This window comes from Marmota marmota, unplaced genomic scaffold (genome assembly GCF_001458135.2).
Source record: "Marmota marmota marmota unplaced genomic scaffold, marMar, whole genome shotgun sequence".
Classification (NCBI taxonomy): Eukaryota; Metazoa; Chordata; class Mammalia; order Rodentia; family Sciuridae; genus Marmota; species Marmota marmota.
Window position 1 is genome coordinate 28,571,188 of NW_026000068.1, and position 19,071 is coordinate 28,590,258.

At 33.4% G+C, this 19,071-nt stretch overlaps 1 protein-coding gene across 50 annotated transcripts in view; it reads left to right on the forward strand.

Moving 5' to 3' along the window:
* Adgrl2 (adhesion G protein-coupled receptor L2) overlaps positions 1 to 19,071 on the forward strand; it is a 624,560-nt gene that overhangs the window by 466,884 nt on the left and 138,605 nt on the right. For all 50 annotated transcript variants that reach the window (XM_048814135.1, XM_048814136.1, XM_048814133.1 and 47 more), the window contains one exon: positions 14,957 to 15,128. In XM_048814135.1, coding sequence (XP_048670092.1) covers positions 15,056 to 15,128 — 73 coding nt within the window. In that variant the 5' untranslated portion in view covers positions 14,957 to 15,055. The remainder of the gene's footprint in view (positions 1 to 14,956; positions 15,129 to 19,071) is intronic.

A 19,071-nucleotide genomic window follows, 5' to 3' on the forward strand; every position in this document is an offset into this window, starting at 1 on the left:
TAAGCTAAGCTATACCACTGAACTACACTCCCAACCCCTTCAATATACCTTTGAATAAATGTTTATCCTTGATCATGAAGATCCCAAGAAATTGCAGTAGAATCTAACCAATTACAGATTTCATTCATAGATACAAAAATGATAAAAATTAAAATAAAAGCATCATGATATTGATTTGTATTCAAATTTATATTGTATGGGAATATTCTTACAATACACTGTGACTCAGCTACAGTGCCAAGAAGAGCTTCACGTGGAAACTCGGTAAACTAATATATGTAGTGAACATTGGTTTAAGTAACCATGTCTTTTGACATGCAGTTTTCACTGTGATTTGGATCTTTTTTCCTGTCATTTTTGTTAGAGAGATTCTCTTTCTCCTCCTCTTCTCAATTCTGCTCAAGGTTTTCTATTATTTATTTATTTAAAATGATAGGATTTTCTATTGTGGCTACCTTTCTTACATCATAAATCAGTAATTGGCTCAACTCGCCTTTATCAAATTGATGTTCTGATGTTGAAAACAGGAAGCGTTCACGTCTGCCTGTCCATCTGAAAATATCACTGCCTTTTGCTTACACTTCTACTGTAGAAATAAATGAAAAAAGATGAATAGTTTTCCCTCATTTTTCTTCACTTTTGTAATCTGATGCCTGACGGAGTTACCATACAGAAAGCATGCAAGTAGCATTCTTTTTCTTCTCCCTGACCTACAATCACAGCTCTAAAGTCCCTGCCCCCAAATCATCCTGAACCTTAGGATCCTCCCACATTTTAACAGCTTTAAAAGGAAGTCAGCTTAGGATCTTGTGAGAACTGTGTCCTGGTATGATAGCTTGTATCTCCTTTTTCTCTGAAAGGATCAGTCATGCTGAAGACATAGATATGCGTAAGGTAATCAGAATGAGATAAAGGGAGGTTAACTAAATATTCTTGTTGATACTGCAGTGTGAATTTTATTTACTATAAAGATAAAAGCAATCCTTAAAAATGACATTTTTAATGTTTATAAGATTAACTAATATAAAGAAATCTTTTGACAATATTAACAAATTTATGGCTGAATTGTTATCAATCTGTGAAATATCTAGTCACTTAGCAACCTGTGAGACAATAGCATTTTAATATTTTATATAAACTTCTAACACAGGTAGCACAAATTTTTAGCATCAGAGATATTTTCTGGCTGACAAGGAGCCATTTTTCTACAATTTCTTTCTTCATTGGGTAATTACATATCACAGGTGGATTATCTTTATCTTTTAATTGTGAAATGATAATTTTTTTGGAGGAAGGGTGGTTTTTTGCCTACCAAAATATCTTATATTAAAATCTGATTAAAATCTTATTGTGTTCTTGCATTCACAGCAGAAGACTATTATAAATTGCATTATATGAAACTGAATAATAACTATAGTTTGATTTAAAGTATTAATAAAATCTAAATTTGTACATTCAAGCTGTAGGGTTGCACGATTTTAATTTAGTGAAATGCCAGCACAATTTCTTGTATTTAGTTTGATGAGTGTTATGTGAGAATTGCTCTTTCCAAATTAGGACAGACAAATACATTATACCCTTTATAGAGTCTAATTATTAAAACTTGTTAAATTTTATATTTGTTATTCAGATAAATTCTCGTAAATGAGTTTCTTAGATTTATTGTGAACATTGTTTGATTTATATATTGAAGCCAATTAGGTTGCAAATGCTGGTCAAAGGAACAATAGGAAATAAGTTAGGATTTGAAAGTAGCCATGATTTTCCAGCAGAGTTTGTAAGTCACAAATATTGAAAAGAGAATCTGCAGTCTTCTATGAACTGTAGATAGTATCAGATGCTTTAATTACAAAAAGAAAAAGTTTCTCTCTTTGTTCTGAATGGACGTAAAACCATTTTTTATATATATGTTGTCCTATATTCAAAAAAATCTCACTACTAAGTGGTATTTTTGGATATAAACAGTATTTTCTCAAATGCAAAGCATTGCCAGGGAAATATGTAGATGTGGAAGCTTATTTTTTTAGGAAATTCTACAAAAAAAAAAAAAAAGTAACCTAGATTTTTAGCATCTTTTTTTTTTTTTAAAACGGAAATTTCTTTTTTATTTTATTTGTTCTTTTTAGATACATATGACTGTGGAGTGTATTCTGACGTGCATACATGGAGTATAATTTCCCATTTTTGTGGGTGTACTTGTTATTTAAAAGCAAAATTTATCAAGTCTACTTAATATAAAGAGTATTTTGCATTTTTTAGTACTTTAAAATTTTAAATTATCTTAAATTATAAATTGTTTTTATAGATACTATTGTATTTCTAAGTATTTCAAAGAAAAGCTTCATCAAGGGATTATTCTGCTGGAGTTTGGGTCTGAATTGCAGTTCTTGCTTCCTGGTAATTATGGAGCTTTCTGGTTCCTCCCGCTTAGAAAGAGAAGATTCAGGGGTTTTTAAACTTCTCCTTGAGGAGTTTATTTGACTCCTATAAATGATGAAGATGATAAGGTATTTTATGCCAAAAAGTAATGAAAAAGTAAACTTCCTGACAGAATATTCTGCTCATTTGTTTTCTGTCTTATAAATTTGTAGTATTCAATATTTAATTTTTTAATTGAAGGAAAATTCTGCTAAGAAAAAAATCTGGAAAATCTCTTTTTAGGGCATCTCTTTAAATTTGATTTCAGTTTAAAAAATTATGTTTCTGTTTCACACTTCCTGAGTTCCAGTGACTTTATTTTTCCTTACCTCTATTCATATACTGCTTCCCATGGTTCCCCCCTGTTCCTTTCGCCTACCTCCCTTTTTCCTCCTCTCTCATTCCCTAATGTTTATGATATGCTACCTTTTTTGTCAGGTATACTGAAATGTAGGAGGTTAAATGAAAGAGCCAGTTAGAAACAGTTAAGTGATGGGCCAAAACTGAGTTTTGGAAAAGGAACTACTTTGGTCTAGGCCCAAGTGGCAGAGAGGATAGCATGCAAAAGTAAAAGGTATAGAGGCCTGGTAAACCTCCTGTGGTCCCAGAACATAAAATCAAATCGCCGTAATATTTTTACCAACCCAGGGGGAAAAAAAAGAATGCTCATTCATATATATATATGATAAAAGGGAGTTCATTAAAAATTGTATGATTTCCTAGTCAGTTTATTGAACAGTTAATGTATTGATCACCAGGATGTTACACTACTCATCAAAATCGAGATTAAAGTGAAGAACAAAAGCCAAAGGCCATAAGGAGTGCTTGCTTCCTTGATTGCACTAAAGTAATTGGTAAAGTTGTGTACTTGCCTCATTTTCACATCTTCTTCATTGCATTGCTTGCAGTACCACCCACAGTACCTGGAACAAACTATGTATCCAGAAAAAAATTTTTTTTTGTCCTTGGTTTGAAGAGACTTATGTTGAAGAAAGATAAAAATTGAAAAGTGTTGACAAAAGAGATTTATTTATTGTGGTAGTGGTGACTGAACCAAGGGGTGCTTTACCACTGAGCTACACCCCAAGCCCTTTTTATTTTTCACTTTGAGACAGGGTCTCGCCACATTGCTGAGGTTGGCTTCAAACTTGTGAGTCTCCTACCTCATCATCCAGAGTAACTGGGATGACAGGCATGCACCACTATGCTGGGCTGACAAAAAGATTTAAAAAACAGTTTCAAAGTTTAATTGAATTGGCATTATAATATTATCAAAGAAATGACACAATGGCTATAGGACTCATAGAGGGAGAGGTTTTTTTTTTTTTTTTTCAGTCTGAGACAGTCTGGTTGACTTCATGGCACAGGTGGTCTTTAAACTGTCAAATCTGTACAGAATTTTTTTAGGTGGAAAGGAGAGGTTTTTTTATGTGGATAAAAAAAATCTTGCATGAAATTCAGTTGGAGAGGCATATTTAGAATTATCGAGCAAATAAATTTAACAAGCAGAGTATTGAATTAAGTATTTTTAAAATCAGGTTAGACTGTATTTCTAGTTTTCTTTTTTAACTAGATTTCCCCCTCCTCATTATCCCTATTGCTGAAAAATAGATTTGTTGTGATACATTACAGTGAGAAAATAATTCCTGTACTTGTGGGAAAAATAACAAAAACAGCAGTTCCAAGATCTGCCTTTGTCATCATGATCCCCCGTGTTCTTTTTTCTTATATAAAAATGAATTGTAGGATTGGTTCCAGTTTTACACATTTAATGGTTTAGAGTGAAATTAGGAGGATTAAACTAATGAAAGTTGGCAAGCTGGATGGAGAGCGAGAAATAAGCTCTGAGATTTTTGCAGAGGAAGAGGTTAAGGCAGAGGGAAGAAAGGACTAGGAAGGGGATTGAGGAATTTCAGAGTAAGAATCAGCACAACAGTGAATGTGTAACACCTTAAGATGAAGTACCTTTTGTATTAATAGTGCTATGTTTTATTTAAGATGAATAATGCTCTAGAGGACCTTTTAGTTTAAAAATTTTTAGAGATGGGGCTAATTTCATTTATGTGTGTATATATCCATTTATATTTAGTAAGCTTGGTTCAAAAATATCTGTTACTTCATAGTAGATATGATTTTTTCTTTTACTATTTCACACTAATGTGTTCCTTTGTTATAGTAAGTTAGCAATTTTAGAATATATGTATAATTCATGCTAAATCGGTATATTGGTCTAGAAGGTTTTCCAGGAGACTTAATAATGGAGTAGAGGCTTCTTTAATACATGTGAGTATATAAAACATTATTAATGTTAACAGATGTTGCACTTTAATCCCCTAGAATGATTGTTTGGTACCAGCAGGAGATTTATTAAGACTGAATTGTGTGAAATTGTGTGTGCATAAGCTGCTACTTAGATTGTAAAAAGGCTATTGAAAACTGTTAAAAAGTTTTAGCTGTAATTGGCAGAGAAGTATTAACTGTGCTAAAAGAAGTATGTGTGTATGGCTGGCCTGTGTGCCTTAACCTTTTTATCATTTATCTTCTTGTATTAATGTCACTGAATTATTAATTCATGAGCCAGGGTGGGAAGGGTGAAGGCCCCATTTAAATGTGTGGCAAATTTATCCTTATCGCCAGAGACATGAAAAAAGTCATTCTGTGTTATCTCTAAAATGGAAAGGACATTTTAAAATTTCATTTACAGTAATCCACTTCACTTCCAGTAAAACACCTAGATTATTACCACCATAATATAATGCTCTTATTAAAAATTTGTAACCTTCTCTACTCTTTTGTCTTATATATATAATATTGATAGAAGAGTTTAGCCTTCATTTGTTTTAATGTGATACCTATTGTAGCTTAAAATATTATTCTTATGAATAGTATGCTTTAGTTTGCCTGTTAAATTTTTAAAAAACATTAGGTTTGCATAAAATAAGAATATGTACTATAAAAGTCACAATGTATTTTGGTGGAGGGAATTAAGAAGTAAAAATACTTCTTAAAGGTGTTCATACATTGTTACTTCCTAGTTACTTGAAATAAGATTAGCGATTTTGGCCTGGTAGAATTTTTAGCTTTACAGAAGAAAGGAAAATCAGAATTTTGCAGTTTCCTGTGGAATACACATGTAGAAGTGGGATCTAGCCAGTATTTCATAAGGGTGAGTAGCAATGGTGACAAATTTAGTACGAGTTTGAAGCCACTTTTACCAATAGCTATTTGAAACCATCATATTAATGCCATAATACCTCAGAGGTCTTGTGCAAACCTCATTACTTTTCATTCTCTCATTACTTACTGTTTTGATTGGTTTTATATTCTCTCATACCAAGCAGAGTTAGTCAAGATAAGTTGCTGTGGCAGTGTCTTCTGTTTTCTGGAATTTCCTCTAAACCTTGTAAGCCATACATGTAGTTCTGTTACATATACTGAAGCATGAAGTTGGTTTGTTTTATGCAGCTTTGTTTTATCTTTCTCCTTCCATGGTGGTCAGTTTACCTTTATCTTAACATTTAAGTTAATTTATTAAAACAATACATTGCATTGCTTTCATTATTTTTGCAGACATTCACAGTTCTTAGTTTACTACTTGACTGAAGTCATTTCTTGAATGTATTTTGGTCTTGTGCTTGTTCATCTGTTGCAGGGGTTGGCAAACTAGGGCCAGCGGGCTGTTTTGTAGGTAAAGTTTTGTTGGCACACAGCCATGGCCATTAATTTATGCATTCATTGTCTATGGCACTTTTCATGGTACAGTAGCAGAGTTATGTAGCTGTGACAGAGACTATATGGCCCTTAGAGCCTAACCTATTTACTATATGATCCTTTACAGGAAAAGTTCCCTGATGCCCTGAAAAATCACTAGTTATCATTAGTTTTTTTTTTTTTTTAAAGTTTTGACAAAAAGTAGTTTGATTTGTTTATTATGTGGTGCTGAGGATTGAACCAAGTACCTCACATGTGCTAGGCAAGCACTCTACCACTAAGCCACAACCCCAGCCCTGTTGGTAGTTATTTTTAGGCAGTTTTGCTTTTTTTTTTTTTTAAATGTGTATGGTAGCAATATTAAGTGACTATTTATTCTTTCAAAAAAATTAAAAAAAAATTTAAAAGAATATATAGTCACTTAACATTGCCACTATACATATTACAAAACTATTAGAAAACTACATTAGTCATTTACAAAGAGAGGCTTGGCAAGTAATTTAAGCTTCTATTCAGTTCTTCTCAGCTTTTTTATAACCTGTTTCATTTTATTAAACATTACTTTTATTACAACTTTAGTGTTATTTGAAATTTTAATAGAGATTATAAAATTATATTTTAAAGTTGAAAATCCCTTTTCTAAAAACCACATGCCTTCACTCTGTGATTGGGTAAGAAACAGAAACACATAGATGTTTTCTAATACCCCTGCCCTCACGCTCTGCCCAGTACTGGGGATTGAATACAGAGGCACTCGATCACGAATCAACATTTCCAGCTATTTTATTTTTATTTTGAGACTGGGTCTTGCTGGATTGCTGAGGCTGGCCTTGAACTTGGAGGTCCTCCTGCCTCAGCCTGCCAACTAGCTGGGATTCAGGTGTGTGCATTGATGATTCTATTTGTTAACTAAAGGTTTTGTTTTAATTTTTCCATATGTAATAATCATTCAAAATGACCTAGTGTTTTTTAAAAAATTTTTAACAGTGTGTCCCTAAATCCTCCTCTTTTTTTCTCATATGAATTTCTTAATTTTTTTTTTAGTGAAATTTACCCCACCATTCTCACAGAATCTCATTCTGATCTGGAAGAAAATCTGTTCTGTTCATTTACTCACACTGTAACTTTAATATTGTTAATTAACTTAATTATTCAGAAATAATTCATACATTCCTTTTCTCTATAATTCAAGAAAATCCTGTTATTTTGAATTCTACTTGTAGACACAGATATAAAACAAATGGAACATAATTATGACTTAATGGGGACTAACCTCAGGGAAGGCCCAAGAACTTGTTCTTTCTTGAAGGTCTCTGCTGTCTTTTGATCATCTGTAGGTTTCCTAGGAAGGTGGATTGTAAACTATGTGAGTTGAGTAAGTCTCAGGCCACTTTATCTTGGGCGCCAATATAATAATCACTCTCTTTTTTTTTGTTACCAGTGATTGAACCCAGGGGTGCTTAACCACTGAGCCACATCCTCAGCCCTTTTTTAATATTTTAAATAGAGACAGTGTCTCACTGAGTTGCTAAGTACCTTGCTAATCTGCTGAGGCTGTCTTTGATCCTCCTGCCTCAGCCTTCCAAGTTGCTGGGATTATAGGCAACACCACGCCCGGCTAATAATCTCTTAAGTAGGTTTTAAAAAATATTTTTCTGAAATAGCTACTTCTTTAGATATAATTTTAAAATATGGAAATTAAAGTAATTGCTGAGATGTATTTTGACAGAAAAGGCAAGGTCTAGATTAAACATATTGTAGAATCCCCTAAATGCCTTCCTTAGATTACTTTAGGTAGAAGCAGTACCATAATTTATAATGGGTAAAACTAGGGAAATGGTAGAATGGTAGTTTTATCACATATTTCTATTCTTAGAATTTAACACAGAACCAATTTATATAGGAAGTAAAAATAAATAGCATTGACTTCAGCACCTAGTATCACAAATATCTAGGTGGTATTAACTAGATATTAATTGACTTGACTTGAGATACATGCAGTTATACTAATTGTTTTACTTTATTTTAAAAGTAAGAAGTGCATGTGTATGTATCGTTCTGAATTTGTGGTCTGATGCTTGTGAAGAGTCCCAAATCTTATAGGGGCAGGTTAAATATGTTCTTGATCTGTCTTGGACTCGTTTTCTAAAAAAAAAAAAATATTTATTTTCTAGTTACAGTTGGACACAATACCTTTATTTATTTATTTATTTGTATGTGGTGCTGAGGATCCAACCCAGGGCCTGGCACGTGCTAATTGAGCTCTCTATGGCTTAGCCACAACCCCAGCCCCTATCTTGGACTCTTTGATAAGATAAGATAGCATTTGTTGATCTAGGTACAGGACCCAAGGATATACAGATATAGAAACTGTTCTTAATTATCTCATTATTGTGATATTAAATGTATTTATTGTCATTATGTTTTAGGATTTTAGCAGTTATTATTGAATGTATATTTATGATTTTAGTCATTTTCCATTATATTTAATTTTCCTTAGAAGAATATATACTTCCTAAAGGTAGCAGCTATATCTTTTTATCTATGTGTGTATTTTTGTGGTACTGTGGATTGAACCCAGGGCCTTGCATATACTAGTGCATGTGTATGTATCGTTCTGAATTTGTGGGGATTGTACTAAGGTGCCTTACCACTGAACTATTTCTTTTGCTCTTTATTTTCTATTTTGAGACAGTGTTTTAGTTAGCTTTTTCCATCACTGTGATCAAAATATTTGAACAGTGCAACTTAAGCAGAGGAAAAGTTTATTTTGGCTCAAGGCTTCAGAGGTTCAGTCCTTGGTCTGCCAACTCCAAAGCTCTGGACCTTAAGGTGAGGCCAAACATCAAGGTGGAAGGGCGTGGCAGAGGGGAATAGTTTAGGACTTGGCAACCAGGAAGCAGAGAGAGCCCTTCTCATCAGGGACAAAATATAAACCCCAAAGTCACACCCCCAGTGACCTACTTCTTCCAGGCACACCCTATCTGCCCACAGTTAACCACCCAGTTAATACATATTAGTAGGTTAATCTGCCAAATAGGCCACAAGTCTCTTAATCTAATCAATCTCACCTCTGGGGCTGGGGATATAGTTCAGTTGGTAGAGTGCTTGCCTTGCATGTATAAGGCCCTGGGTTTGATCCCCAGCAACACAAAACAAACAACAAGCAAGCAAACAATTTCACACCTGAACATTTTTTAAACTTTTTTTGGGGGGGGTGGGGGTTGTACTAGGGATTGAATCCCTGGTGCTTTACCCCTGAGCAACATTTCTAGCCCTTTTTATTTTTTTGAGACTGGGTCTCACTAAATTGATTATGGCCTCACTAAATTACAGAGGCTGTCCTTGAAACTTGTGATTTTCTTGCCTGAGCTTCCCTCTCACAAGTGAACTTTTCGGGGCAGTGGGGGAGAGATACTGCATATCTAAAACATAAGACAGAGTCTTGCTAAATTACCCAAGCTGATCTCTAATTTGACAATCTTCCTGTATTAGCCTCCAGTGTACCTGGGATTACATGTTTTCACCTCTACATTTGGCTACATCTTAAAAAAGGTTGTTTTTTTTTTTAGAACTTAACAGAACCAATTTATATACGAAGTAAAAATAAATAACATTGACTTCAGCACCGAGTATCACAAATATCTAGGTGGTACTAACTAGGTATTAATTGACTTGAACTGAGATACATGCAGTTATTCTAATTGTTCTAATTTATTTAAAAAATAAGAAGTGCAAGTTTAGATAACACTGTATAGATTGGCATAGTTTGCAAATGAATTGTTGATTTCAAAAGGCAATGTACTATATATACATAACAAAATTTTCTTCAGCTTCTTGCTATATATTCTTTATACATATTTTTTTTCCATTTATTTTTAAGATTGTTTGATATACTTTACTCAGATTACCTCATTACCTCTAAGAAACCTCTGATGGTGATATTGATGATCTAATATACAACAGATCCTGGGTCATTATTATTTCATTTAGTGGTTGTATATATAGACCAAGAGGGAATTTGAATATTGATTCAGGGAATGGCTAGTGACAATGATTTATGAACAACAAATCCTGTGTAGTGAGCCAAATGTTAAGATTTCATCTTATAAGCCCCATTTAATTTTTCTTTTATTTTGCCTAAATAATGATTAGTCTGTAATCTCGTAGATGTTAACATTAAAACATCCCTTCCATGACTGTTAACATGCATTGCTAGTTTGTGTTGGAGGTAGTGTTTGTTTTTATGACTTATAAGCAACTTCTCAGGTAGTGTGGTTGATAAGATTTATCTGTCTAGGAAAATTTGTTAATTTATAACATGTAATTGCCAGCACTTTAAATAGCAATGTAAATGAGTAGAATTAAGGTAGCTCAACTGGAAATAGTAAAAATTAAGTTAATATGTAGATATCATTACCTGGGGGATGTTAGTTTTACTCGTGTAAACATTTTGAAAATAAACTCATTATTCTTTTGGTGTTTTATCATTTTCATAAACCCAAAATGACTTTGTTCTATTTCTATTTATTACCCTCCCTCCCTCTCTCTCACAAAAACCGAGGGGATAAAACTTAGGGGCACTTTACCACTGAGCCATATTCCCTGCCCTTTTTTATTTTTTATTTTGAGACAGGATCTTGCTAAGTTGCTTAGGGCTTCAAAGAGTTGCTGAGGTGTGGCTTGGAACTTTCGATCCTTCTGTCTCATAGTCCCAGGTGTCTGGGATTACATGTGCTACCATGCCTTGCTTCATTTTTTAATTTTTAAAAAAGATAATAAAACATGTAATGTAAGCTTATCTGATTTATTTAGTTAATGGTGATTTTAGAACATGGACTTAATTCCCAGCTCTGCTAGCTACTTACTCTTCTTGAGCAGGTGAAATTTCTCATTTTAAGGTAAAATGGAGATAGTATACATCTATGTTTCAAAGTTGTTGTGGAAAGCAGAGGAAATATTATAATAAGTGGAGTTAGTTTGTTAATATACTTTCAGTTTAATTTTTTGGAAACCTAATTATGTGCCAGGAAATAATACCATCTTTTCAGATGGCTTATTTTTGAGCTAGAATGTAATTTCCCTGAGTTTTATCTGTTTTGTCATTCAGTATATACCAAATAATAGGTGCTCACTAAACATTTGTTCATGAATAGTGTGGTGTGGGAATTTTTTTTGTTGTTGTTAGTCTGGATTGCAATCTTTGTTCTGCCACTTAACTAGCCAAGTAATTTCAGTCTAATTACTTCACCTCATTCTGACTTCTAAGCTTTGTAATATTTACTTTGCATTTTTATAAGGCTTAATGATTTGTGTCTGATGCAGTATTTCACAAAGAGAAGGCACTTGGGAAATATTTCTAGTCATAGTAACCCATCATATGTGTTTAACTCTAAAATTTGCATGAAAATTCTAGACTATTATAAAGTCAAGAGGAATATAGCATGATGTTTTAAAATTGGAGAGGACTACTGTTTAAAAATAGCTTTTCCTTGCTGGGCATAGTGGCTCACACCTGTAATCCCAGTGACTCTGGAGGCTGAAACAGGATGATTACAAATTGAGGCCAGCCTTAGCAACTACTTAAGATCTTCTCTCTAAAAAATAAAAAGGACTGGGAATTTTGCTCAGAGTTAAAGTGCCCGTGGGTTCAATCCCTAGTACCAAACAAACCAAACCAAACACAAAACAAAACAACAACAACAACAACAAAACTAACTTTCCTTTCCCTGTCTCTTACAGGGTGGGGGTGTACTAACCCCTGTGTTATAGGTGTGCTGCAATGTTTTCTAACAGTAAATTCAAATATATTAATAATTATTTTTGGTATAAAGTTTGAGGAAGCCACCAGCTTTTCTTGATATGTAAGGCATATATCTGTTTTATTTTTTTTTTCTTTTGAAATTTCAATTGCAAGGACTGGAATTGTGGCTCAGTGGTAGAGCACTTGGGTTGGATTCTCAGCACCACATATAAATAAATAAATAAAATAAAGGGCTATCAACCACTAAAAAAAATATTTTTAAACAATTTCAATCGCAAGTTTCTACAGTCATGAAATGTCCCCCACATTGGTTTGAAAGTGACAGTTATTTGTTTTTATTATTTCAATTGGATGGATTTTAATGAAAAGAATGGCAGACTGCCCTGGACTGTTCCTCTGATGTCCACAGCTACAAGCCTCTTTTGCATGCTCAGCATGACTCCTAGATATTATAGCATATAGCAGATGTAATTTACTAGGAGTATTCCTGACCTCTTCTTTCTGCTCCTCTAAGCCCTCTCATAGGAGAATCTATTCCTTTACAGTGAAGAAATTTCAGTAAATGGTAAGACGAATAATAAATATTAAGGGGACTATTGTATAAATAGTTTAATTAAAGTACTCTAGACTTGATGCCAGTCGTCTTGATACTTACCATGGCATTCAGAAATGAGACAGAGGGAGAGGGTGGTTACTAATGGTAGGCCACGTGGTTTAGGATCTCTGTGAGCATTTCCAGCCCATCCCTGATGCTGTCCTTATGAAGCAAAGAAAATAAACTCAAATCCAAATGGTATGTCTGGAGTGAAGAAAGCCTTTCTGATTAGTGATAGCCCAGTTTGCTTAGCCGACTTACCAGAGAAAAACTCCCAGAGGTGTTGATGTTTTTTTTTTTCAGATGCCAATGAGAAGGGGAAACTAGACTTTACAGATCACATATAAAATAGTTCTGCAGAGTAAATGCTCTGGTTGAGTTCCAGTGAAATAGATATTAAACTGTAATTTATTTTTTGTTTTCTATGCCTGTGTATGGGACACAGTGGGGTTAGTATCATCCTTTCTTGTGTTTGTTTCAGTAAAACAGAATAACAGCTTATTTTACTAGCAAATTATGTCCTATAATTATTATAATTTTATAGTGCAAATAAGATCAGAATGAGTAATTTTGTAAAGCTATCTTCAGTTTTCATTTAGAGTACATACACGTACATACCACACACACACACACACACACACACACACACACACACAGTGCATACAATTGTAGGCTTACCCCGAGTATTGATGTTTCATTTTATACAACATTAGTGCACACTAGCAAAGATGGGTGATGGGTAGGTCTTGTGCTTGGGTAGCTTTTGCTTTCCCTGCTCTCTTGCTTATAGTTTTTCTGGGCTTAATAGCCATTGTTCACAGTGTTTTTTTTTTTTTTGTCTGTTTAGAAATCAAAGATAAAGCTGTCAATATGAATCTTTGCTCTTGACAGAATAACATCCTTAGTTAACCAATTTTGAAATTTTTAGTTAAATTTTCTTTTCCTCTAATTAATTACAACTGATGTTGTTATTCTACTTTATTTAATTGATGCTGATCAACAAACAGGTTTTACTTTTTCTATATTTGCTAAATAAATATCACATCATCAGGCTAAATGCGATTTCCTGATAATGTAACACAAATATGTGACTATAAACTGGTTAGTGGTATTTTCCTTTTAAATAATTTTGCTGACAGTTTNTTTTTTTTTTTTTTTTTTTTTTACTTTGAGACAGGGTCTCACTTAAAGTTGCTTAGGGCCTTCCTACATTGCTGAGGCTGATCTTGAACTTGTGATCTTTCCACTTCAGCCTTCTGAGTTGCTGGGATTGGAGGCATGTGCCACCATGGCTGGGCTAGATTAATTCTTTTACATTCTTTGTAGTGTATTTCTTCATATGAATGCTATGATCGTGCTTTTCCTGTGTGAAATATGTTCCAAACCATTTAGAATCTGCTTTTCCATAGAACTCCTTTATGGTGAATAGAACATAATGAGCAGCTACTGTAATCCCTATGATACATGAAGAATGTGTTTGCTACAAAGTAGTTCAGATGATGTGAAAGAGATCTCAAAGTTATCAGGAGAATTTTGTTTTCTAAATTATGCTTATGTTTTAGTCACAGCATCTAAATTATTAAGAATTGTCTTATTTGAACTACCAATACAACCTCATAATGGGGAGGGTGGGAGTCCCCTCACTGTCTCACTTCATACAACTCGTCAGTAGCAGCTTGTCAAGGGTGGCTTGAGAAAACTTGGTAGGGGATTAATTAATTTGTAGCAAATAATAGGAAATTAATTTGAAGAAAGTGTAAGGTGTTCCCCTCAAAGGGAACATTTGTGATTTCTTTACCCTCAGAGGCTAGACTGGGAGACTAGATATATTTGGGAACTGCCTTCATTTTATGAGTCTGACAAAGCTAATGTTATAATGCAGTTCCTCATACTACTCTAGAAAGCACAGCTCTTGTGCAGAACCCTGCAAAAGACCTAATTCCAGGTGATACTAGGATCCAGAAAACACTTTTTAAAGTTACACTCCTGATAGTGTTTGTATCTTGTTTGGAGAACTGGGCGTATAAGGGCTAGTCAAAATTAGAATTGACCCCAGGTTTGGTATTCTTTGTGATCCTTCCCCTAGTTATGCACCTTGGAGAGGTGCACTGATCAAAATCTTTGGGGTTTTTATTTGGGCCTAGTGGACTCAAGGATGTATTTTAAGTTATACCTTGTGAAAAAGAACAACATATGAAATCTAAAATTTTGACCTATCCTAGAATGACTTTCAAGTTTTTTGTGTTTTTCTAAGAAGGCTTCTTTATTAGGAATTTATGCACCTTTACTGTTACTTTATGTTGCAAGGCTCAGGTAACCAATGTACAGGAGCAACTTCCACATTTGATTTAGAATCAAAATATGTTTTATACTTAAAAAAGGGAGGGAAGGGGAGAGACTTGTTATTTTTGTATTTTCAGTGACATAGCAGGACCATAAAGCCAATGATAGATTTGTTTGTTTTTCAGATATGAGGATCAATGATGCAGACTGCTGGGTTCGATGAAGCTGGGCATTTATAACTAGATTCATTAAGGAATACAAAGAAATATCTAAAGGAATCAATAATGGTGTCTTCTGGTTGCAGAATGCGAAGTCTGTGGTTTATCATTATAATCAGCTTCTTACCGAATATAGAAGGTAAGACACAGTTTAAATTTTGTTCCTTAAATCAAGGAGAACTTGAGCTATGCAATCTTCTTTCTGTGAAAGTGGTTAGAATATTATTTTATTATTCTAAAAGAGGTGCTGAATTCTTCTTTTGGTGGCTGAATTATTTCATTACACTGCTATAAAGTATAGAAAGTGCTAGATGTCTGAATTTATATTTTACATATATTTGTGACCTACAACAATTCTAAATAATCCTAAGGGAACTAAATGACATATTGGATATATTTTACATTTATTGACTATATTTATTGCAGTAAATTTATTTATTCTAGGAAATTTGAAGTATTTGGTAGTGATTTTTTTAAAAATATTTTTAGATATAGGTGGACACAATACCTTTATCTTATGTTTTCTTATTTTTATGTGATGCTGAGGCTCAAACCCAGTGTGTCACATGTGCTAGGCAAGCACTCTACCATTGCGCCTCCACCTCAGCCCTTTGTGGTGATCTTTTCACTTCGTATTTAATTTTTTGTTTGTTCAAGTATAGTTGTAGTTTTAAAATGCCTAAAATAAAACAAAAAAAGTTCACATCTTGTAAAAGCCATTTTTGTAGTACTTCTTAATGTTATCTGTATCTTTTAAATATATATATATATATATATATATATATATATATATATGTATATATATATATGTATATATCCTTCATCATGTGAAAACTTGTAAAAATGCAGGAAGACTTTTTTTTCTTGAGCACTATTAAAATTTTTTTCTTTTGTATTTTTGTGGTGCTTGGGATGGAACCCAGGCCCTCCTGCATTATAGGCAAGCACTCTACCAGCTATACTTCCAGCTCCTAAAACTGTATAACTCTTGATTAATGGTGAGTAGTTTTCAAGACAGACCAACTTCTTTTTCTGGGTTGGTGATTGAACCCAGAGATACTTTACTACTGAGCTATATCTCCGTCCCTTTTTATATTTTATTTTGAGACCAGGTCCTGCTAAAGTGGTGAGGCTGGCTTTGAACTCACAATCTTTCTGCCTCAGACTTCTGGGATTATCACATGCACCATCACACCTGACTGAGTTTTAAAGAAGTAAATGCATTTTTGAGGCTTAATGAAATAATTGGAATGATCATTTATTATTTACTGTGTAGATTTTCTGGTACCCACTATTTATGCAGTCTGAAATAATATTCCCATGTGAAAAGAACATTCATCTGGATAGTATAGAGCATAAAGCAGACTGAAAGTTAATATGGAGGAAAGATGTGTAAATTTTATAGCTAGTTGATGGTGTTATTCAGCATGAAAATGTTAAGTTATAAAAGCTTTGAAGAATACAGAATCTTTGATAAATTCATATAAAATATAATGGATTTTTTTTAAGGCCCAGTGAAATAGTATTGATAAAAATGTTTTCGAATTTTTAAATTGGTTTTATATATGCTTTTAATTATTCTATTTATAGCTATTAATAAAATGGTTGGCAGGGGAAAAAAAGGCATAATATCAGCTAATAGATAGGAGCTTATTATTCCAATGTGTTTGTAATAAGCTTCAAAACATTAACCTTTTAATTTTGCCAAAAGAATTTTATTTGAATTGTTTGTTCCAAGTTTAGGTTTTGTCATTTTCTTCCTGTCCTACCAATCCTACACTCAATATATTGATATAACTTGATAATATATTTTAAACATATAGAAATTTAGAACTATTTTAAAATAAGAACTTCTGTAACCAGAAAGTATATAGTGTTCAATTAGATTTAAGTCATACTTGAAAGTTACAAATATATTACTATTTTATTTTCAGATTATATTCCTCTTTGTTTTAGAATTGGAGATACATCAACTCTAAAAGTATAGTATGTCTGAGTGAAGAATAGTACTGTAATGATAAAAAAGAAGCAGGAATTGAGTTTTAATGTGAATCTCAGGCTTGGATTGTTGTGAAAATCATATGGATAGCTTATAATTTTGCATCTGGTTTTTAGAAAGAATAATAACTGAATTCCTGCTGTTATGTTTGATGTTTTTATACATTTAAAAAAGATTCCAGGTGTGGACCAATGGATCGTTAGTCCAATAATGAAAAATTTCCAATTGGTGTGGAGACCACTTTGCTGGCGCAGTAGCATAACTCAGTGGGGGGCGGGGAGAGCTAGCAGACAGAGACTTTTTCATGAGATACTGCAGTTTTATTTCCAGTGTCACCTATCAGGTCAGGATTCATATCTGCTGTTAAGAGAAATATCATTTTTGGCACATCAGGCCAGGGGGTATTGCTTTTGAAGCAATTCCCTCCTACTGATAAAAAGAACTGGGGACGAACTCACACTGCTTATTCTAAGAGTATACACAGCTAATGCACACTGTTAGAACATTTATTCAGCATCACATGAGTTTGTCTTAGAAAAGTTTTACATGACAGGATAGTCCTTTATTGCAGGAAACCAGATAATGGTCTGTGAACACCTATGGAGAAAACCAATCAAAGTTAGGTATGAGGGTATAGGAAGGAAGATAGAAATTTAATTGTTCAGCCATTAAGTTTTTTCTGAGCCCTTCCATGAATGTTACCTTTTAAAATATTAAAAAATGAGATGGTATTTTTTGTACAGTTCCCAGGTCCTTGCACATAAACTCAGATGAGGTTTCAGAGATACACAAAGCACAGTTCTTACTCTGAGGAGCTCATGTTCTTGCACAGCTTTGGAACCTCAAACACCTAGTAGGGTCAAACAGATAAAGTAACTTGAGTGTATCAGGCAGTCTGGGGTTTGCCACAGACAGGGAAGTGCTTGCCAAAGGACCATGATTAAGTCCTTTCCAGTGTATAGCCCAGTTTTGCCAGTTTTCCAACTTTTCAATTGAAACCAGACATTAAGATTTTAAATAATAGCAACCAACTAATATTTTAAAACAAAACAGTTTACATATTGTAGAATCACCATGGACCATGTCTTTCTTGTTGATTTCTATCTTCCAAAGTACTGATTTACCTTGGTATTATTTAAAGGCTTCATAACATGTTGGATTTATTTTAGATCTATACCTATCAGAGGTGTATTTCCAAATTTGTGAGAAGTACTTATTTTGTGTTCAGACAGACCTTATAAATATGTCCTGTTTCTTGTGCATATTCCTTTATTTTTATGGTGCTGGGTTTGAACCCAGGGCCTATGCACGCCAGGGCCATGCTCTACCACTGAGCTATACCTCCAGTGCCTCTTATACATATTAAAAAAACAAATCAATAACCACTTTTGAAGTTTAGTATGGCAAAAGCTAATTATATAAAAGCCTAGTTGTTAGAATTACTCCATTATTTGTCAGTCAGTCTTAGTGAATATTTTTGCAAGATAGAAACATTTTCTTCCTGTATATTTTTAAAAATTGTGTTTAGAATTTCTAAATAAACAATGATTGAATGAAGACCAAACTTTAAAAATATTTTGTAAAATTTTTATATAATTGATTTTATTCCTGGAGAACTAAACTCAAGCCCTTCACAAGTTAGTCTGTTGAGAAACTGGTGTGCTTTGATTATTTTGGCCAATTTTTATAAGCACAGTAACCCACTGTGGAATCATGTATCAGTAAGTAGGAAAGGAAATTGAATTTTTGTGTCCCAGAGAATTAAATTATGCTATATAATGGAGCCCTGGCAAGCATAAGTCAGACATATGAAAGCTTGCTCAAGTGACAAGTTACAAATAATAGTGGCTCTTCAGCAAAGCTGGTAATATGAATTTCAGGTTGAATTCTTTACACAGTTAATACGTAACTAAATTTCATAAGTCTGAATTTTTGTAATTAACTCAAATTATAATGTTGTTATTCTTATTTCAGTGAAAAATGTTATTCTAGGTATAAATACCAGATATAGCTTTATATGTTTATTTTATATAAAACAAGAAAATTTACAAACATAACTGTGGAAATAGTATCCTGCCAATTT